The sequence below is a fragment of the Stegastes partitus genome, unplaced genomic scaffold (genome assembly GCF_000690725.1).
Source record: "Stegastes partitus isolate 25-593 unplaced genomic scaffold, Stegastes_partitus-1.0.2 Scaffold523, whole genome shotgun sequence".
NCBI lineage: Eukaryota > Metazoa > Chordata > Actinopteri > Pomacentridae > Stegastes > Stegastes partitus.
The window spans coordinates 2,149-24,607 of record NW_007578254.1 but is presented as its reverse complement, the minus strand read 5'-3'; the positions used below and the strand labels follow the sequence as shown (position 1 = coordinate 24,607).

The following is a 22,459-nucleotide window of genomic DNA, read 5'->3' as shown; positions in this document are numbered from 1 at the left end:
AAAAAAGAACCTCTAGACATTGATCCAACAAGAGCATATGTGTCAATATTTGTTTTTGTGAACTGAATTTACAGCACCAGATGTTACACTGATGGTAAAACATTCTGTGAACTGAGCCGGTCGGAGCTTCTGTGGCGACAAAATGTTCAACAGAAACCAACATGTGGCGTGACAAATCAGTGGCATAATTAATTGTCGCACACTTCATCAAACTGTAAGACTGCATCAATTTTTTTTTTAAATAAAGTTTTATTCTAATTCTAATTCTAAGACAAGATTCTCTCCCAAATGTGAAGAATTATCTTAAAACATTAACTTAGGTAGCATGAAATTGAAATATGCAACCTTAAATTTCTACAGTACTGTGTTACGCTCAACCTCTAGTAAACAAAAAGGTAGCTGCAATAATTTCCAGTTACTTCACAAGCTACTGTACACATTAAAGATCACATATTGGGCCACTTTTTAGCAAATTATTGAAAGTCTCATATGTCCTCAGAATGTGTCTTTTCATTTTTTTTAGGTCAAAATACTGCAAAGATGGTTCATTTTACTATGTCAGTATGACCTCTGGTTTTAGTTTTGTTCTGAACGGGTTGTTCCAGTGTCTGCAGCTTTCAACACAGTTGAACCAGTTCTGCCCCCGACCCCTCAGGAAGAAGATCCATCTCTGAATGTCTCTTGGCATCACAGAACTCTGACCTGTGGGCATGCGATCAAAGCTAACGGTAACGTTAACCACAGTATCAACATAATGTGCAAAGACTAAGGATTTTAATATTGTTGTGGGGACATTGTCATCAATAATAGAAAGTCAGGACTGGATCTTCAGTTCCTCAGATGCTGGGAGTGCATGAAGACTCTTGTGTTCACTCTTGTAGCCTATAGGTCAACATTTAGTGTGGTTAGCTCGTGGCTGAGACATTTTAGAGTTAAGAAAAGCAATTCTAGAAAGCAGACTGTGGGGCAGCTGTTCATTCTGACTGGTTCCTCTTGGAAGCAGCAAGCAGTCAGCACACAGGATTAGGTGTCTTTTTAACTCCATGACTATTAGTTCTGAGGTTCCTACTCTGGCTTGCAGTGAGTAGGGAGGGAGGCCATCTGGTTGAGTGGGAGCCAAAAGAATGGCTGTAGTGGGCTTCTTGGTTTTTTAGAGTTGTTATTTTACCATTTGTAAGATACACACAAAAAATAATAATAATGGATTTTCCCTACATAGGAATTTTAAGCTAATATTTATTTATATTTTTTTCAGAAATTGTTCCAGTTAAAACAATAGGGAAATACTCATTAAATAGTGAGAGATACGTAGAGATGTTAAGCAAAAAAGACAAAGAAATGTACACTCATGCTGTCTGTATTTACAGTAGCTCTGACAGTGGGAGAAGTGTTTAGCTCTGCACTTGCGCAGTAACAACTCTCTAAAGTAAACGTAAACGCCGCAGCAGCAGCGCAGCTTTTGATGCTCCCAAATGTGTGTGTTATGAGACCTATTTTGTAAGGTACCTCGGCTCAGCGTTTGTTTGCCGACCGGGAGGCTTACACAAGCTGCGCACAGGCAACGAAGTGAGGACACAACAGGCTCACTTTAGCTCATTTTGAAAGGAACACCGCTGTCTGCTAGTGACTTTGCACTAGCTGACACAGAATGTTCCCTGCCGGCAGATACTCATGTCAAGGTACGTCCTGCTAATAGCACGTTAGCTAAAACATTTCGGTCTGTTGGACGTACACCCGCCTGCTACTTTACATAAATGCTTGCTTTAACATTATTGGAAGGTTTAAGTGTGGAATAGTTTCCCCTTTTGTCAAATTATATTTTTGTCTTTTTTTCCAAATGCTACCCGTTAGCATTTGTTTATAACTGGCTAGCATGCTCAATTATGTTAGCATCAAGCTAATATGTAGGTGAAAGTTGAACGAGTATATAGGTCACTTGAACAGTGTCCTTGGCCTGGTCTATATCATATTTTTTTGAAATGTACTGACGTTTTACTGACTTGTCGTTGTTTTTGAAGTGAAGTAAAGCGTCCACGATGTGAAAATGGTGTTTATTCGCAGCCTTGAGCTTATCTTATAGCGCTGGTCAAACAGCTAGCTGGCCTGGGTCCACTGCTGCAACTTAGCAGTGTGACAGCTGTTGAACATTTTCTCTACGTGAACCTTTGGTGGAGATAAAAGCTTGTCCAAAGTGACCATGCAAAGTGACCTACTTAAATTCACAAGCTTGTGTGTAGCATGTCTGTTATTATTCGGAAACCCAATCAGGCTGAGCTAAAACAGTTAGCCCACTATAGAGAATCATATTCCCACCAATTACTGAGCTTGAATTGGAGCTTTTTCTCTCTTGCAGCCCACAGGTGTATTAGGGCCTTGAAGACGATACCGACGGACCATGCTGCCCCTCAGCTGTACACAACACTACACAGGAGGACATGCTCTTCAGTGTCAACACCCCGCATCACTACACACTACACCATCCATCCTCGAGACAAAGACTCAAGATGGGAAGGTAAGAAACTACACTTTACGAGTCTGAATTATGAGCACCTGGACTGTCATTGACCAGGCCTCATCTGACACTCTTGATGGCACTGATGTTTTGTTGTACCTTGATCCACTTTGTGCTCTGTAATTAACAACTAGCACAAGAATGACCATCTTCACAGGATGAAGGTCCAGTCCTAGTTTTTCATATTGAAGAATAGATATTATGTTTACACTGAACTCAATTAACCTGGTCTTATATTCTCCATATTCTTACCTCAGGCGCCTCTGCTCACTCCAGTGACTGAAGATGTATTCAATATTTTAACAGGTTTCTTATCCAGGTTTCTGAATCTATACAGAAGTACAGTGCAACTTCTAATAAGTATACAGTATAATTTCAAAAGCAATGTAGACATGTTTGATAACTGAAAGTATGTAGAAAATACATGTTTCTGGGTTACACTTTGCACTGCAGTCGTCGTTATCAGGATGTGTTTTGTTATTGTGCGGCAGGATTTTAATGCCACCTTTAACCAATTCAATTGACCGAGGCACTTGGTAGGAATATCTAATACAGCTTTTAAATGGTTGTCTTCACAACTGCCATGTAGGAGGTATTTTGTCTACATTAAACATGATATGTCATGTTTTTCTCCTGTCAATTATGATTTCCCTCAGCGGTCAGTTTTGGGACTGTACTTGTGTTTTCTCCTTACATGTCTTTATTCCTCATCCACAGACATTGCGCGTCCTTGAAATGTTATTACAAAGACATACAGATGTAGTTGTTCTTTAGACAGTTGATTCCTTTTTGCTAAGTTCACCACATCACTACAAATGTCATGTAAAAAACTGTGTGTCGCAGCTTTGTGTCAGCTTAACTAAAGCAAACCAGAGACACTTGCTTTCAAGTACACAGCAAAACAAATCCCACTATTTGTTGGTTCTCTGTTTGAGTACATTAAGCCTGTTGTAAATAATATTTCAGACTGAATCAGAATGGAGTGGATCTTGTTTTCATGTATTGTCTATATCTATATATATCTATATATAAGGGTATTTCCTTTTATCTTCTGGGCTTCTCCTAGGTGTTGAAATGGAGAGGTTTGCCGACGAAGCAGATGTGGTGATAGTAGGTGGAGGCCCAGCTGGTCTGTCGGCAGCCATTCGTCTGAAGCAGCTGGCCAACGAACACGAGAAGGAGTTGAGAGTGTGCCTTGTGGAGAAGGCCTCCCAGATCGGAGCACACACTTTGTCAGGAGCCTGTCTGGAGCCCAGTGCCATCACCGAGCTCTTTCCTGATTGGAAGGAACGAGGGGTAAGTGTCTTACTCAACATTTTTACTTTGTGAGTTTGGTGTATGGATTAATAGAGGTCAGCAAAGATGCCCTTGATTGCACAAAGGATTGTAATATCAGGTGCTGTTGTTGGACACTATGTAATATATTACATTTTGTGGCTGGGTGTCAGAATTGCTATATTTAACACAGCTACATACTGTTACTTGCTATATTTTGCTCATCAATATGTGCATACCCTCACACAGGATGTAAGTGTCTAAATATGCATGCATTGGTATTTTATCTTGCAAAATGTGATTTAATTGTAACAGTGTTTACAGTTATTGTAGAACTGTATTATATTTTAAATACACTTTGACGTTATACTCTCAACAACACATGCTACATTTCGTCAGTAACCAGCACTGCCACCCCAGTCACTTTACCGTAAAGGACTGTTTCTGCAGCCCAAACATGTAACTGTGAACAGTGGGACTTTATCCACACTGCATACCCATGTACTGTATGTATTAAGGCCTTCAATAATGTGACCCTGGTCAAGTCTCTCCTCATGTCACTCTGTTTTTTGTTTGTTTGTTTGTTTATTTTTACAACTTTAAGCTACTGTTATAAAGCAGTTTGTCTGTGAGGATCAATCATGTATTGATTCAGATTTTTCTCCATATTCTTACCTCAGGCGCCTCTGCACACTCCAGTGACTGAAGATGTATTCAGTATTTTAACAGAGAAACACAGAATTCCTGTCCCCATGTTGCCAGGTAAAAGCCTCTTTTTGTCTTGTCTTCTTTTATTTCATCCCCCTCTTATAAATAAATAAATAAGAATAGCACAAAATCCCAACTTGTCACACTAAAGCTAAATGATTTTTCAGACTTTTGATGAATTGAATTTGCAAATGAATTTGTTTCAGCCAAGCTTGAGTTCAGTCGTCACTGTGTAATAGATTTAAAATATTAATATTGCTGTTGTTGTCATTGTTATTACTACATACCATGAAAAGCTTGACTGTGGCACAAGGACAGCATGACAGCACTGTGTAATGTATATCCTAAATTGCAGCCTTCACAATTTGCTAACTGCCTTTTTGTTAACTGTCAGACCACCAAAATGTGAAAATGAGGAAACTTGCAGTCAGGCAAATTAATTCACGTTTGCTGTTATATATTTGGAAACACTAATACAAGCTTTCTATATACAGATCCATCTTTTAGATTCAGTTATGTGAATATATATATATACTTATTGTCAGACCTATAATGGTTTTACCATTTTGCAGCATTACTGTGTTTTTTTTTTTTTTTTAATTATTATTTAAATGAAGAATTAAAGGAGAACTGCTGCATATAGAAACAAGGAAAAATGTGTTGTTTTGTCCAGTATTATAATATATACTTACATTTAAGTGAAATTTTATTGATTTGGGTATCTTTGCAAGCAAGTTGCGCAGTCTCCACTTGGTACCATTGTTGTCTGTTCCAGTTCCAGGATTGTGTCTCAAACCTGGAGGCTAGCTTGTTGATAAAACCCTGAAACATCTGCTTTGCTGACTTCATGCGTGTGTGGTTTTCCTCACTGGCTGTAGGTCTGCCCATGCAGAACCACGGGAACTACATTGTGAGGCTGGGGAACTTTGTGCGCTGGCTGGGTGAGCAGGCAGAGGAGCTTGGAGTGGAGCTGTATCCTGGTTATGCTGCAGCTGAGGTGAGACCACTTTTGAATGTCTGATGTGCTGTACGACAATTTGCATGCAAATTTTTGTCCGCCTCCATTTGTCTTTCATTAAATATAAACACAGTAATTCAGTTAACACAGATGTCATATCATTATAGGATTACCTGTGTCAGTAAATGTGTTACGCCAAAAGTGTCATTCATGAAAAGAGCTGTGCCCCTCTTTATTCTTTATTCTTAATTCAAATTAACTAAATCTTTGTACAGTCCTCTTCAACGTCAGCTGTTAACCTTTATCTGAATTACTTTAAGGTTTTATTTCATGAAGATGGAAGTGTAAAAGGAATCGCCACCAATGACGTAGGCATCGCCAAGGATGGCTCACCAAAGGTAAAGTACAGTAGAAAGTTAATGTAGTGATACTGCTCTGTCCTTTAGCTTTTGAGCCTTGCATCACAACTTTATAGACATAAGAACAAATAGGCTCTACTTTCAAATATACACACAAAAAGCTTGGATACATCGGGACTTTTGAAAGAAAAGGCTATTGTTGTTTTGAGGCATAATTGTTATCATATAGGACAAAATATAATATAAGCATTTTTAGTATATTGTTTAGTAAATTATTATCAGCATTCAGTGTAGGATTTTATGTTTTTGTTAAGGTTTTTTGTCCATACCACATCTCTGTTATCTGCAGAATAAGCAAATCAGGTCTTGTTAACCTAACAACCGAACTATGATATTGCGTCTCTGTCATTAAATATATTTATGCACCCTGTTGCGTCAGGATGTTTTTGAGAGGGGAATGGAACTCCATGCTAAAGTCACGCTGTTCGGAGAGGGCTGTCACGGACACTTGGCCAAGCAGCTTTACAAGAAATTTAACCTGCGTGAGAATTGCCAACCACAGACCTACGCCATTGGTCTGAAAGAGGTAAATACATGTTCTACCTACATCAGTCTAGTACTGTATAGAGACTGAGTCACTTGCTTCGTGTCATAGACTTCGTTTCTCCTTTATCTTGTTTGACTCATAATTCCTAGCGGGACTGATAAAAGTATTTTCTGTAATGTTCTTGCCCTCTTCATTTCCTGTTTGAATCTGCACTGGCAAACAAAAACCAAAGAAACAAAACACATTGTCAAGCTTGATAACCTTTGTCCTGCTCTCCATAGGTATGGATGATTGACGAGAAGAAGTGGAGGCCGGGCAGAGTGGAGCATTCTGTGGGCTGGCCGCTGAACAGACACACATATGGAGGATCTTTCCTCTATCACCTGAATGAAGGAGAGCCTCTAGTGGCCTTGGGCTTTGTGGTGAGTGGCTTTGTATAACTCTGTCGATACATAAACAAGTGTGACAGCTGGATGTCATGCAGGCAGCAGATATGCTCAGGAAAATTATTGAGCTTCTAATTAAATAGACAAGTCTGGGATGTTTTACATTATTAGTTTAAATTATTCATTCTGCAGAGTAAGAATGAATATAGATTTATTGTGTGCAATATTTGTTATAGGGATGATTTAAAACACATATGTTGTAGCATTTTGTTCACAATCTCCCTCAATAATGAAGTAAAAACATGACATTTGCGAATTTTGTAAATAAACTAAAAACAAAACAACCAAAAAAAACTTTACTTCACTTTATTGCTGTAGTTTGAAGCACCGCTGAGAGTGATTACGCTTTAAATCTTCTCACTTTTGCCTCTACCATTCTGCACACATGGACTGGAAGAGTTGCTGCCACTTTATTTTGTAGATTCCCTGGAGCTCTGTCAGACTGGATGGGAGGAAACATTGATGGAATCTCCACTGATGATTGATTGAGTTCAGCTCTGCAGTATTTGCACTGAATGACTGTCGGCAATTTCACTTGAAGCAACTCCACTTTTGTCCTGATAGTGTGCTTCTATTCGGAGTCATTAAATAGAAACTGACAGAACCGCTACTAGTCAGTGAATCGGGCCGCACGTACAGCACAAAAGACTCTCTGTGTTTGTACTATTCCAAACTGTTATTGTTTCCTGTGTCCTTGGACGTGTAACTCATCACAAGGTGACCTCAGAAGACAACAAAGTTTTAAGTTTTTGGTCAGAAAATCGCTGCGATTGATTCAATACTGATAGAAAATACAGGTTAATGCTATTCTAAACTTTTTTCTGTAGTTGTAATTTACTGTAGGTGACTTTCAAGAATGTTCTACATTTACTAAGAATGATAAAAGTGTGTCGTGTCAAAACCAACTGTCTGAATAAGTACTGAAATTAGATATGTCGTATTTTTGGTTTCAACAAATTTGGACATGGCTAGACGGTTCACTGATGAGTGGCAAAAGAGTTGATCAATTCTGATTTACCATCACAACACACAGAGAATATACATTTTAAAAAAATATCTGATTTAATTTCTTTTGTTAACCACAGCAGCTGAATGAAATAACCACTTTTTTTTTTTTCTCCTTTGGATTTAAACTGTGAATTCTCTTCCCATCGCAGGTTGGTCTAGACTACTCCAACCCTTACTTGAGCCCCTTCAGAGAGTTCCAGCGTTGGAAACACCACCCATTTGTAGCTCCCACATTAGAGGGAGGCAACAGAATTGCTTATGGAGCCCGGGCCCTGAATGAGGGAGGAATACAGGTGTGTACGTACACTGCACATTTTATTATCAAAAAGAGAAATTGTACGGCATAAATCAAACGTATCACATTAATCTGTTGCTAAGCGGATATTTGCAGCGTCAACTATAATATCCTGCACCCGAAACATACCTTATCTAAAGGTTGTTCATTTTGTCATATATTAGCAGAATGGTAAATGTTGAGTCTCATTTACAAAGCAAACAAATTCAAGTTTTACCACATAACAACCGCAGTAAAACTCAAAGTTTCCTGAAATGCTCTCGGTTCTGCTCTACGTTTGTGTTTGGTTTATTTGTGATCCTGTAATGAAGTCTGTTTGAGTTTTCTAATTGTTTACGCTTCTGCTGCATCCCAATTAGTCTGCCACTGCTCATTTATGTGGAAAGGTCAGTTAAGGTAGTTTGGGCCTCTGCGGGATTCCTCTGTGAAGCATGTAATGATAAAATAATTTACTGGAAATGTATTATCATAATTAATAAATTGATAAATAAATGTAAGTGTGCTTACACTGATGACAAAATTCAATAATATAAAACTTGACCAGTAACATAATGAACTTTCCTAACTGATATTGTCGTAAAATTTCCACTAATCATGTTATAGTTTCAGGTGGGTATTTTTCTTTCTTTCAAAACCATGCAAATTTGACACTGAAAGTAATAATAGTAATTAAAAAATCGTAACAACCCCTTATGACCAGGTTGAACAAACACTGTGCCTGGTTATGTTTGCTTATGTCAGGTGTCTCGTAGGTGTTCTCGATGCTTACGTATACCCCTTTCAAATTAAGTGTTACCCAACATTGCTTTGTTGGATTGTGGTTGTTTTCTTGGAAATCTGTGGTACTGAGAGAGAAAATTACAATTACCTTGGGTCTCCAGTGCTGCTCAGAAGCTTAAGTGAGCTGGAAGTCATATGGTGGTCTCTCAAGGAGGATGTCCCTCACCTATTTGACCTATCAGACCAGGGCCACATCCACAGGAATACATTTTCATTTTAAAATGCTTGACCTCTGCTATGTTTACGGGTAGAAGCCACACTACTGTGGAGTTTTAGGACCCCTAAACCGGAGCCTTTAGAAACACTTTGGGTCTCGTTTTAGTTTGATAACTCGAGCGCTATGCCCTTGACCTGTCAGTGATTCTAATGTCGCGGTAGATCGGTGTATTTACCCAGTACACAACAGTGACCACATTCTTGAAATCCAGTTACAAGTTTAAGATCTCAGAAAGTAGAACACAAGAAAGTTAAAAATGAACTCTTTCTTGTTTCTCTCTAGTCTCTTCCAGAACTGACTTTCCCTGGAGGGCTGCTGATTGGTTGCAGCCCTGGTTTCATGAATGTCCCGAAGATCAAAGGCACCCACACGGCTATGAAGAGCGGCATGTTGGCTGCTGAGGCCATTTTCCCCAAAGTCACAGCAGAGAGCCTGGATTCAGAGACTGCAGGTACAGATTTTAGTTTCTGTTAATCCATCCATCATCTATACACCGCTTAATCCTCACTGGGGTCGCAGGGGGCTGGAGTCTATCCCAGCTGATTTAGGGTGAAGGCAGGGGACACCCTGGACAGGTCACCAGTCTATCACAGGGCCACACTTAGAGACAGACAACCAAGCACACTCACATTCACACCTACGGACAATTTAGAATCACCAATTAACCTCAACATGTTTTTGGACTGTGTGGGAGGAAGCCGGAGAACCCGGAGAGAAGCCACGCTGTACGGGGAGAACATGGAGACTCCACGCAGAAAGATCCCAGGTGTCCTCACCGGGATGCAAACCGGTGACCGTCTTGCTGCGAGGCAACGATGCTAACCACCGAGCCACCTTGCAGCCCAGTTTCTGTTCATGATTATAAAAGTAGCACTGGAGGTTGTTGCTGCTTTTCATTTGAGTTACTACATCGCAGGTTATAGCTCACAAAAGCTTACACAGTCAAATTCAGAAACACACCATGAAAGAAAGATCACAAACAGTTCCACAAACGTGGGTTGAATGGCCAGTAGCAGCTATTCAAGGGCAGGAAGTTTTCAAAGCAACATTCACAGATATTCAGTTGGGGACACATGCTTTATTCTCATACTACAGGTGCATCAATCAAAGACCTGCAGCGCAGATAAAAGTGTCAGTGTCAACAGTTTTAAGAATCATGACTCACTTTCAGAAAGGACAGTCTGCCTCACAACGGAGCTGTCACAGGTTCAATCTAACCGACAGGGAAATTAAATACAGTGTCAGGTATGATGAATACTTTGAGATGGCAACAGAATATATTCGTCTGCAACCCTGTGGTGACTTAGTTTAAAAAAATAAATTTTGCTTAAGAAGTTTATGTAAATCTGCTTATTCTCCCTAGCATAATGACAAAATGACAATGGACCATTTAAATACAACATGTCCATAGTCTGTAGAGGAAAAGCACATATATATTCATTCCTGTAGTGTAATCTCACCAAAATTACTTGACTCCTGCTGATAATTTACTGTTGAGAAAGTAAGTTTCATATGCAAATTACTGAAGTGGTCTGCCTCTGAAACATATGCCACCACCATAATTTGATGTAGATAATTCCAGTTTAATTGGTGCTGCTCAAAACATTGTGAACCTGTTCTATCAGACTGTGTCCTAATTAGATAAGGAAAGTCCATGGGCACCACTGTGAATTGTTTTCATAGGGAGTACTGGGAGTGGAAAATGTTAAACTCTGTATTGCTGGAAATTTGATGAGATACGGTCATTTCTCAGAAAGGTCAGGATTTATCAAAGCTTTGTACCAAAAGATGCGCAGAAAATTAAAAGGTGGCCTCAGCAGAGCAAAAAAGAAGTTACGACCTTTTGATTAAATATTATTTAATCCTCCTAGGACTCCATGTACCCGAGTATGCCGAGGCATTAAAGAATTCATGGGTGTGGAAGGAGCTGTACGCAGTGAGGAACATCAGGCCGTCCTTCCACAATTACTTTGGCCTGTATGGTGGCATGGTCTACACTGGGATCTTCTACTGGATTTTAAGAGGAAAAGAGCCTTGGACGCTCAAACACTGTGGTGAGTATTAGAGAAAACAATCATTGTACAGCTTGGCGATGTTTATTAATCTCTGAATTGCAAAGTTGCTGTCGTTACAAAGAAGCATCGACATTTGATTTAAAAGAGAAGGTTGATAGTTACTATTATGAGGAAAAGAATACGAGGCAGTGAAATGGAAATGACACAGAAGACAGTGGAAGGTGTTAACGCTGAAAAGTGATTTGTGTGTTTTCCACAACTTCACTGCAAAGAACCGCATTTCAATTATTTACTCTGTTAATTATGAGAAAAACAAGATTGTAAATGTAGTATAGAAGGAATATAGCATGAGGAAAAATCTGTGTTGTGTCTTTGACCTTCTGCAAATGCACAAAGGACATTACAGGTACAATGAAGCACAGTAGTTTTCCATTGTGGTTGGTTGTGTCAATGCAGGTCAGCAGTAATCACACAATGCGATTAGTTTCTCTTAACGCGAGGTCTGAATTCATGTTGTCGCAGCAGAGAAAAATCAACATTTCCTAACCAACTGTGCTCCACCCGTCTCAGGCCTGGACGCAAACCAGCTGAAACCAGCCAAAGATTGTACACCAATTGAGTATCCCAAGCCCGACGGCAAGATAAGCTTCGACCTGCTCTCCTCTGTGGCTCTGAGTGGCACCAATCACGAGGGAGACCAGCCGGCCCATCTGACCTTAAAAGATGACAGCATCCCGGTGGACAGAAACTTGGCCATTTACGACGGGCCTGAGCAACGCTTCTGCCCTGCAGGTAACGCCATTGTTACACGTCAAGAGCTTTACCACACACAGTCTGTCTGGGTGCAGATAAGAGTTAATCTTTTCCACATGCTATTGCGAGACAGCGAGATCTGTGCTGTGTTGCGTATGACACCAATGTTTAAGTTACACGTGAACCCAGGCTTGCAAACATAAGTGGTAGGCTCACAAGTTTTATATTTAGAGGGCAGAGAGTTACTCGGCATCATGCAGTCGTCAAAATTTTAACGAGGTGAAATCAAATCTAACCTTAGTTGATTAGACGATGAACACGAGATGAGGCAAGACTGCTAATTAAGCAACCTTGAGCTTGTACTGTAGAAACCAGATGATGTTTTTTTTCTATGTTGTGATATATTCAAGATTAAACAATTAGCAAATGACCAATTGTTTCAGCACTACAGTTAAGCAATATGTGACACTGAGTATAGTATGACTCCGAACAGTTTGGAATGGGTCTGTTTGTCAGTCCTTGTTTTTCCAACACAACTGCTGGCTATCAAATGGCTGTCTCTCCAGAAAGTTAACTCCTTTTGTTTTGAAAACGTTTTCTATATATACAGTCCCTGTTCTGTTCCCCTGTCTAGCAAAGAAAATAACTGATGAGGAAAAAATAAAAAAGCTGAGCCCACCACTCTGCAGCAAATAACAAAACTGCCATAAAGGAGTAAACACATCTATTTTATTGCCACAATCTTTCTTTTAAAAAAGCATTTTTTATTCACACGTGGTGACATCAGTACTGTTAGGTGTAGGAGTGTGTGTTTCTTAAGCCAGACACACTTTACAGTCTCAGGTTATTGGCTGTGTTTATCTCGTTTTGAGTGCCGCAAAACTCATTATTCTGTCTCTCAGATGTGGCCTTCATTTAATTCCCTGGAAACTTTCAAACTGAACGGTGAGTGGTCCGTGACCAGTTAATGTGGACACAACAAAGCTAAATGCAGCGCAACACTTGGGCTCTTTGTGGCCCACATAGGTAAGCCTAAAAGAGCAGGGGAGATTGGATAAAGCAAGCCAGCAATTAGGAGCTCTGTAAACACTGCAGTTCTGGGTCAGCAAAGTCAATAATTTGTATAAATGGCTGTGGGTATAACGTTGCTTCCTGGCATAATTTAACTCTCACCATAAATTCATAATAGTGACTGTCAAAGCAGCAGACTATTGTTGTATTGAAATCTGTTCCATTGCCCACACTTTGGAGGATGTAAGTTGCGCTTTAAAAATTCAGTGTTTTGTACTGATATTTCCCCTTGCTGACCTTTTGTGACAGAAACTATGTAAAAGCAGTGAAGACTTGACAGAAAACAGAGGACTGATTCAACTATAGTGTTGCCTACCTGATTTCAAACGATTCATCATTTTACCACTGCACAAAACGATCATGACAGTACGAGCAGGAAATGTTGCTTACAATGCAAATGGTGTCTCAATGAAAATATATCATGATTTTTCTGCCTCAGGTGCAAATAACGTCCAAATAAAGTTTTAGCAGAAATGTATCTAACACACAATTCACTAAAGCAGCTACTAAGTTGTGTGTAGTGAAGTTAGAACTAACTTCTGCTGAACCGTGTTATCAAGAGTTTGTCGTAATATGATGATCTGTTATATCCCTAATAGAGGACAATCCAAGTTTTTGTGTTCACCTTCTCAGGAAAAGAAAAATCCTGAAAATTAATGGAAACATTTCTCAAGTTGTATGTCTGTTTTTACCACTTTCAGGTGTGTACGAGTACGTTCCCTTAGAAACTGGAGACGGGATGAGATTGCAGATAAACGCTCAGAACTGTGTCCACTGTAAAACCTGTGACATCAAGGACCCAAGCCAAAACATCAACTGGGTTGTGCCGGAGGGCGGCGGAGGACCAGCCTACAACGGCATGTAAATGTCTTGGGGGGTTTTTTGTTGTTTTTTTTTACCTTTTGCCTTGAAAGATAATTAATGTATGTCACATTCAGGGTTACAGTAGTTGCCAGTGTATGGCAAATGTGCCTAAGTGTCAGACTTAAAATACACTGTAGCTGTTTTAGGGTACAAGAACAATAATTAAAAATACAACTTGTGATACATAATTCTCATACGATACAGTGGGGGGGGGTTAAGTCTAGGACTTGTGAAACCCATGCAAAACACAGGACCATGTTGGACTCAAGACATCACTGCGATAGGAGCATTTAAAATACTTTCATGTTCTAATGTTTGAGAAATATTTGGCCAAGTTTGTGAATATATTTGCTTCATATCTAATTGAAAAAGTTCTTAAATTAAGGTTCACTTCAGCGTAACTGGCGGCATATTATGATGGCTTTTATTCCAGACAGTATTGTATATATAATATAAATATATATATATGATAATGCCACGGTCATAAATAAACGACACTTGACGGTTATCCTTTGTTTTATTGACCTCTGTAAAAAACATAAATAAAAACAAATGGATCTACGATATGTCACCAAGGGCACTGTATCAAAATCCCAACCGTGAAATGACACAACATACACAACTTTGCTTTACTAAACATCTCCAAAACCCCCGGGGGAGGGAGAAAGGTCCATGTTAACCTAGTTTTACGGCACAGTGGAATCAGCCATGCATCAGACAAACACTCCAAACTATTCGTTACAGTGAAGACACTCGTTAGAACAAAGACAGGTCAAAGCTTATGACAGTTGTTACCCCGCAAAGGACAGATGGTGAGAAATGTGCCCCCTTAAAAACATGAAAGGACCGTCAAATGAAAACACCATACATTTTCACCTGGTTACAGACTCCTCATCTGATTAAGTGCAGCTTCCACTGTAGAGATAACTTCAAATATTGATAAATGATAATACATTGCATCCTTCGGTGAGAGGTTCACGCAAACATTTTGGCATAGATTTTCTTCTCTTTCTCCTTCTCCTCCTGGATTTTAAGTTGGACTCTCTTCATTTCATTGCTGATAGCTGTTGAAGGAAGGGCGTTTAGTTTTGTTTGTCACACAAGAAGCTAAACAAGTGAATCAATCAGTCAAATGAAGTTATTTTGAGTTTGTAGTGGGTAATATTTCACTTCAAGTTTGAAATCCTCGTGCTCACTTTGCCACAATTTCTGTTTTTCTGTACACAGAATTTTAGATAAAAAGAACGTATACTCCTGAAGGCACAAAGAGCATATAGCACACTGATAGCTGTTATCGCCTCGCCTGCAGCCACTAAACTGCTGCTTTAAATATCACAAGAGCAGTGCAACACTGTCTAAAAGCATAGAGTCACTCTGAGAGCCCCATTCCACCCAATATACTCAGTTGTTTTCTATATTTGGGCAGGGATATTACATCCAAGACACTCTCCACCCGAAATACAAACTGATTACAGTTGGCGCCGCATTAACAAAACAAAATTCATCAAAGTAACTGATTCATTATTGTCCTGCAACTGATCTCTAATATGTAACTTAATTTCCTCCATAAAGTCTAATTAAGAGGAACGCCAAACATTACAGGAAAAACAAGACATTTTCCAGCAATCCGGGATGATTTTTCTTCATGAGCTTGCATACTTAGTTTGAATAATGCATGTGAATATGCATGAAATGTTACAACAAACAATCTAAATATGCAAATGTGGGAGAAGAAGGAAAATATTTGCTGTATTCTCAACATGACAACAAAGCGCAGCATGGCTCTGGGTAAAAGCCTGACAAAATAAAAAACGAAAAATTGAAGAAAGCCTCACCTTTGTCTTCTGGAGCTATTCCCTGAGCTTTCTTCAGATCAGTCTGTCAAACAAGACGCACAGAAAACAACTTGGTGAGTAAAACCGCCCTGAGAATCAATGCATCTGGATTCTGCGGAGTCTAAACGAGAACATGTAAGTATGAAAGATGTGTTACTTCCATTTGTGAACTATCACAATGATTTATTTTACTACAAACTTTTTTACAAGAGAGTCCTGTGCCACTGACACTGTAAGAAACCACGAGATGATCCACGTATGTCGAGCTAATGTGTGCATTTGGAGCTGATGTGTAGCATCTGTGACAAAAGACTCTCAGTCTTTGATCATTTCATTTCTGAACAGCCACTTAGAAGATAGAGGTGCTTTGTGGACGTTACCATGGCTTTGCTGTATTCCTTTAACCCCTGCCAGGCCTGGGCCCTCCGGAAAAGTGCCTTAGTGTTCGCTTGGTTCAGCTCTAGTGCCTGTAAGACACAACAAATGAAATCTTATTGTCTCTCAATGTGTTGTTAAAGTTGTCACTATTCTTTTATTCATTCATGTATTTAAAGGATGTCACAGATTAAGTAGGACGTATTTAACATGCAATATAACATGAATTGTTTATGGAGGAAGTTGTCGAAGACACTAAATGCAAGTAAAAGTAATTTAAAATGAACTATTCACTCCTTTTCTGAGATTCACGTATGTGTTTTATCTCCACTGGTTGCCTTGAAGCCCTGCAGTGACAACAAGAGTCCAGAATGTCACTGCTCCCCAGCAGCACACAGTCTGGTACATAACCACCCCAGATAACAATATAACATGTTAGTTAATTATTGTTAAAGGTAGGTGGATTTTATTACCTTTGGACAGAACCAGTCTATAAGCTAACCAGCTGTTGGTGGATAATTTCACATTGACTGTATACACATTGGAATCATATTCAAAACACTCCAACATGATCATGTGAAGCGTTTTACAGTAGTGGGAAGTCGTGCATTCTTAGCATGTGGAGCATGGGCGGTAGATGAACTGCAAACCCCAACAGCTATACAGAACTACCGCTTTGACAATGTGTTGGTTTGTTGTGGCTCACGTCACCTCATTGCAGCTGTCCAGAGCGTCCTGCCAAAGCTGCATCTTCAGTTTGCAGGCAGCTATGTTGAGGAAACAGCTGAGTGCTGTGGGCTCCAGCTTCTGCTGTGCCTCCTCCTCCAGTTGGTCTCCACTCACCTCCAAGTACCTGGTAAATATTTCCATTGTTTTGGTTGTTAAAATGAAGGTTTTTTTAAATACATATTTGAAATACATATGCCTGAACATAAGGCTCATCACAAGAGACACCAAACGGCCCCTACCGTATTAAGTGTGTACTGCTCAAAACATTTAAGAGAACACTTAATCATCACAGTATAGCATAGCTTCAGCTAAACTTATGGCATCTGTCGTGATAGGAAGGGATTGTGAATCCTCCCCTCAGTGGGTTAATCATTTTGTTTTCCACTGCCCAACCATTGATATACACTCTGTAATTTATTGAGAACTTAAAATTTTTGAACAGTGTATTTCCACTACTGGGTAGATCACATAACTAGTTGGATGATTTGAAATCATTTGCTTCTAACATGCTCACCTCTCACTCAATGAAGGCATTAGTTACTAAAAAAACAAAACAAAAACATTCCTTTCAGTTTGTTACCTGAGGGCTTTACTATATTTGTTGACTGCCGCTTTCCAGTCTTGATTCTTAAAAAGGTTGTTTCCGATATTCTTCATATCTTCAGCCACAGACAGAACTTTGTCAACCTGAGAAGAAGTACAGGTGAGAATGACACTGGAGACTTCAACTCTATTTTCTTCATTTTGAAAACATGACTGCTGGCATTTATTTTTATTTATTTTTATTTTCACGACTTGGATCCTATTTTTGCAGTTTCCGCCACCATTTCTTAATTAACATAACAGCAGCGCTCAGAGCACAAATTGAGTTCTGGGAACAAAAAGAAATTAGCAATGAACACAAACAAACAACAAAGTCAGATGGGAAATAAACTAAATTGTTCAGACAGGTTATAAACAAAAAGTTTGGCCAGCCTCAACTAAACTACATTATTTTAAAGTAAAACTGAAAGTAAGCACATCTACAGTGTCAGTTACAATCTATCAACTTGTACTATTGGGGAAAAGCCCTTGAATTTGTTTAGTAACTGCTTCCCCCTGCTTCCAGTGCTTGCCAGGCTAAACACATCCTGGATCTTGATATTGAAATTTGTGTCTGTCTTCTGACTTTGTGTAGGGCCGAAAACATGCACATTTACAAAATTGCCACATTGGTCCTCACACAGCAGTCTGATGCTATCTGCCAAAGTTAACCCATGTCCTTGAAGATCAAAGGCCTCGCTGATGCTTACGTCTTTAAAATCGATGTCTGAGTCCTCGGGGTAGTCTGGGTGGGCGTCTCCTGTTCCGTCGTTCGCTGCAGCGCCCCAGCTGTCCCCATCCTTATGTTCACCGCAGTCAGCTATGACACATGGCTGCAAGGGAAGATATAAGTGGAAACTTTAAATAGAAAGGTCTTACTTTAAGCTCTGGAAGTTCTCACGGGGCTCATGCAATCATTTTCCATCAATGCGTCATGTCCATAAACAATGCGTGCTTTCGAGCTGATTTTTTTCTTTTCAAAATGTTTATTTGAGCTACTTACACTTGACTATTTGTGACAAGCAACTGTTACACTGAAACTCTAAACCTTTTTTCATCATCCCCATGAGACCAATGAAAATACAAACCCTCCAGTTGCTACGATGTGGCATGCACAACTTTTTTTCAGTTTTGTCCTTCATAATGTTTTCAGGTGACGCATTATTAAATGAAAACAATACCATATTGCCCCCAGTTTTATATAAGAAATGAATTTTCCTTTTGCTACTCACTACAACACAAGGATCCAACCTTCACCCAGCTTACTAAAGGTCTTTAATTTCCTGAGCTTATGTTTAAAGTCTTGCAATAAAAAAAAAAAATCTCTGATATGTAGACAAGAGAAGTCTGTATTAGCCATTACTTCTCTAAGAATGGGTGTTAATTTTTGCCAAATTAGAAATGTCTTTGAATAGAAACTCAAGAGTATTTAGAGGCGTTTACCTTTACAGGGGTGTCCTCTGTAGTATCAATGGACTCCAGCATTTTCACAACTCCCATCCCTTTCAACACTTGTCCGAAGACCACATGCTTTCCGTCTAAGTGTGGCGTCGGGACAGTGGTGATGAAGAACTGTGAGCCGTTGGTGTTCGGCCCAGCGTTGGCCATGCTCAGCAGAGCCGGCCTGTCATGCTACATGGAGACAAAAAATTATGAAAGAAAAAAAAGACGACTCCAACAGCGTACATCAACAAGACATATAACTATTATAAAGTAGAATTGTTTTCAAACTGTCACGATAAAAGAAGACTGGAAGTAATAGGGCCACAGATATCTTAGCAGACTCTGAGTCAATGAGTCTTCGTCTTATTTTTGTAGTGGAAAGTAACTGCTTAGACTGCAAAACATAATAGACAGAATCTCCTGTAGTGTAGTCATACAATGGGGCCTCTTGGGTATTTTACCTTGTAGTGGAAGTTCTCATCCTCAAACTTCTCCCCATAGATACTCTCACCTCCTGTGCCATTATGGTTAGAAAAGTCACCTCCTTGGATCATGAACTTCTTGATGACTGGCAAAAACAAATGTGCAGTCAGATTACTCAACATCAACCAGACAGTCAACAATGCTTCAGGCTTCCTCACTTGAAAGGTCAAGAACCAAAGTGTCATGAACCTCCTAAAATCCACATTACTACTTTTTTTTTTTTTTTTACTATTACCATACTGTCTCATGACTGCATGTTTTGCACAAACAAGTATGTATTTTGCAGCATTCCGCCGTCTGTTTGAACATTCTCTAGACACAGTTGTGACAAATTTGGAGACCTTTGTACTGTACCTGTACAGATCAGATTACATGACCATTTTCACAGATCATTGTGAAATTCAGCCACACAAGCCGTGTTGTTTGAACTCACAATTTACATATTTACTGAGTATTAGTGCTAGATAAAAATTACATCATCCTTTTCAGATTTAAAAAAAATAAAATGATAAAGTGACTATCCTCCATATGTCTCACAGCACTGGGTGTCCTTTTCTGCTATTTAACTATTAACTAAAGCTAGTCGAGGTATCTTTCCAAACTCAAATGTCACAACAGTTGAAAGCGTGAAGGCCGTTTACTTCTGTGGAACGGGCATCCTTTGAAGTGCAGCGGCTTCCCGGTCGATTTGCCAATGCCTTTCTCTCCGGTGCAGAGGGCCCGGAAGTTTTCGGCAGTCTTGGGGGTGATATCAGCAAAGAGCTCCAGAACAATCCGTCCAGCTGTGGACAGAAGGCAGATCGGTCTGGCATTACTGGACACGTTCAGTTACAGATTCTGAATGACTAAACCACCTGCAGCAGCAAGAAAAGTCAGGGCCTAGTTGTCACAGATTTAGTTTCGACACACAGGATGAGACAATAAATGCAGCAGAATACTTTACTACAAATAAAAATAAGTGAGCTAAAATAGGATGAGTATAGAGTAGAAAAAAAGATACTGGCAATCATACTGAAGTAGTAAAGTAATATTGCACATTATTGCACCAGAAAATGAAATACAGCACATGAAATTGGAAAACTGTACTTCAAGATGGAGTACTGTCCATGAACTGAAATACTACACTGTGTATAAACAGGTTATCACTGTTGTTTTGTATCTTTACTACACATAAAGTGGGGGCAGGATGTGAAGGTTTCCAGAAGCAACTATAACATATACAACCAGGAAGCAATATTTAATCAGCAGAAAGGACCAAGACTCGGTAAAATACTGTATAATGGCATTTTGTTTGCCACTCCTTATCAATAAATCACATGAGCTAATAATAGAAGACCTGCAAACGTGCTTACCAAATGGTACGACAGTGAAAACTACACCACAGAGATGTGACAGCGCAGGTTAGTTTGAGGACATCTTACATTTACAATTGTTACTCGACAAAACAACCACACGTGGCTAATGCATTCACATGACAAGCTTTGTACATGTCTGACTCACACCGAGCTCGAAATTAAACCAAATAAGCTCTAACAAATATCTCCATTTTTATTTATTTGTTTATTTTTACAACATGGCATATTTTCTAGACGGTAGCCTCTGTGGCATGAGGTGTAGAAATCAGTTACCACAAGTCCCTGGAACATGGCAGGCTGATGCTAAGCTAACCAGGCTAACGGTTAAAGTGGCCCGAAAAGAGCTGACATTGAATTCACGGCGTCCTGACCTCTTTCTCCGTCCACGTCCACGTCGAAGAAGACGCGGGGGTTTTCGGGGTTAGACGGCTTGTCGGACGGTGCTGAGTGAGACATTTCAACGACAAAATAGACAGTAGTTGAGGCTAACCTAGCTAAACCCGGCCGGTGCAGTGGAGCAGCAGCTTACACGGGATGAATGGAATGGACACACAACTACACTTCAAAATAAAACCCCATTGATGAATGTCCGTCTGTGCAAATGCACAGTTGCACAATAGTAAGGCATGTATTTGAGTCTGAGAGCTTAAAAGACGAGCATATAAATAAGAGCTGCAGAACTGCCAACTGAAATCAAAGTATAACCAATTGTGTTCGTGCCAATGTGTAAGACTTTCACAATAAAATTGACGTTAAAGTCAACAAAGGTTGATAAATTAGAGCAGTTTTTAAACCGATGTCTGATTATAGATACACCGATTTTATAATTACTATAAAGGTGAGAGCACATACATTCATTCATTCGTGTACACCTGAACAGTTGAGCGCTAGATAATATTTACTGTTTAATTAATGACAGCGACACATACACTCCAAAATAGTATAATAATAATACAAAATAGTACATTATGGTAGTACATACCTTGAAATGGTACAGAACTGTATTTTTTACTGTCAGAATATGTACAGTTTCCCTGTGGAAAATAAAAAATATTGTAAACATATGGATCAATGCCATAATGTCCCAATGGAGTACCCTAAAATTAAACTATTCCGTCTAAAATACAGATTCTGATATCGTGTATATTTGAATTTATAGTATAAAGCTGTTTATAATCCAGAAAAAAACTACTCTCATTCCTACAGAAACAAGATGTTAAAAATATAGGATATTTCGATTTGATAATGATAACGTCACTGTCTAATGTGATTTTTTATACTTTATTTACCATAATACCGCCTCCATGTCTGTGTGCTCAATGGCATTATGTAGTCTGAGGAAATCCTCAAGGATTTTCTTCAAATTTTGAACAGATGCTTACTTGGACTCAAGGATGAACTGATTTGGTTGTCGAGGTATAGGGCCACTGAGACCTCACAAAACACTTTTTTGGGCCATAACTAAGGAAACGGTACGAGAATTATGACAAAGTTACACAGAAATGTCGAATAGGATAAAATGATGAAGTGATGACTTTTTATATCCAAAGGGTCAAAGGTCACTGGGTCCTCAAAAAACTGTGGGCCATATAGTACGCTGCTGTTTAAAGTATAAATAGTTTATCTGTTACACCCTGTTTTCCTACTTTATTCTGCCTGGATAGTACGCAAGGGGCTGGAACTTAACAACAGTGAAAGATCATCAGGGTTAAAGTTTGGCTAGATGGAAAACCAAAAGAAAGGTTCAATTTATGCCCCTTTGCTGCCTCCTGATTAGCATTTTGTGCAACTCGAGCAACTACAGAGCTTTCTGGCTTTCACTAGTTAAACTAGTAAACATTTTAAGCCT

General features: G+C 39.4%; 2 protein-coding genes across 2 annotated transcripts; one reads left to right on the top strand and one right to left on the bottom strand.

Annotated features, from left to right (window-relative positions):
• Positions 1 to 1,456: 1,456 nt before the first annotated feature.
• On the top strand, positions 1,457 to 14,316 carry etfdh (electron transfer flavoprotein dehydrogenase). Its single transcript, XM_008287820.1, has 13 exons — positions 1,457 to 1,679; positions 2,354 to 2,512; positions 3,579 to 3,808; positions 4,468 to 4,549; positions 5,374 to 5,492; positions 5,774 to 5,851; positions 6,252 to 6,398; positions 6,641 to 6,781; positions 7,963 to 8,106; positions 9,388 to 9,556; positions 10,977 to 11,159; positions 11,691 to 11,912; positions 13,646 to 14,316. The coding sequence occupies exons 1-13, from the start codon at positions 1,649 to 1,651 to the stop codon at positions 13,807 to 13,809; spliced, it is 1,869 nt and encodes a 622-aa protein (XP_008286042.1). The 5' UTR covers positions 1,457 to 1,648; the 3' UTR covers positions 13,810 to 14,316.
• ppid (peptidylprolyl isomerase D) lies at positions 14,307 to 21,148 on the bottom strand. Its single transcript, XM_008287821.1, has 10 exons — positions 20,982 to 21,148; positions 19,897 to 20,037; positions 19,234 to 19,340; positions 18,773 to 18,961; positions 18,040 to 18,162; positions 17,328 to 17,434; positions 16,730 to 16,871; positions 16,024 to 16,110; positions 15,644 to 15,686; positions 14,307 to 14,872 (listed from the first exon to the last, which is right to left on the bottom strand). The coding sequence occupies exons 1-10, from the start codon at positions 21,064 to 21,066 to the stop codon at positions 14,784 to 14,786; spliced, it is 1,113 nt and encodes a 370-aa protein (XP_008286043.1). The 5' UTR covers positions 21,067 to 21,148; the 3' UTR covers positions 14,307 to 14,783.
• Between the last annotated feature and the right edge of the window lie 1,311 nt (positions 21,149 to 22,459).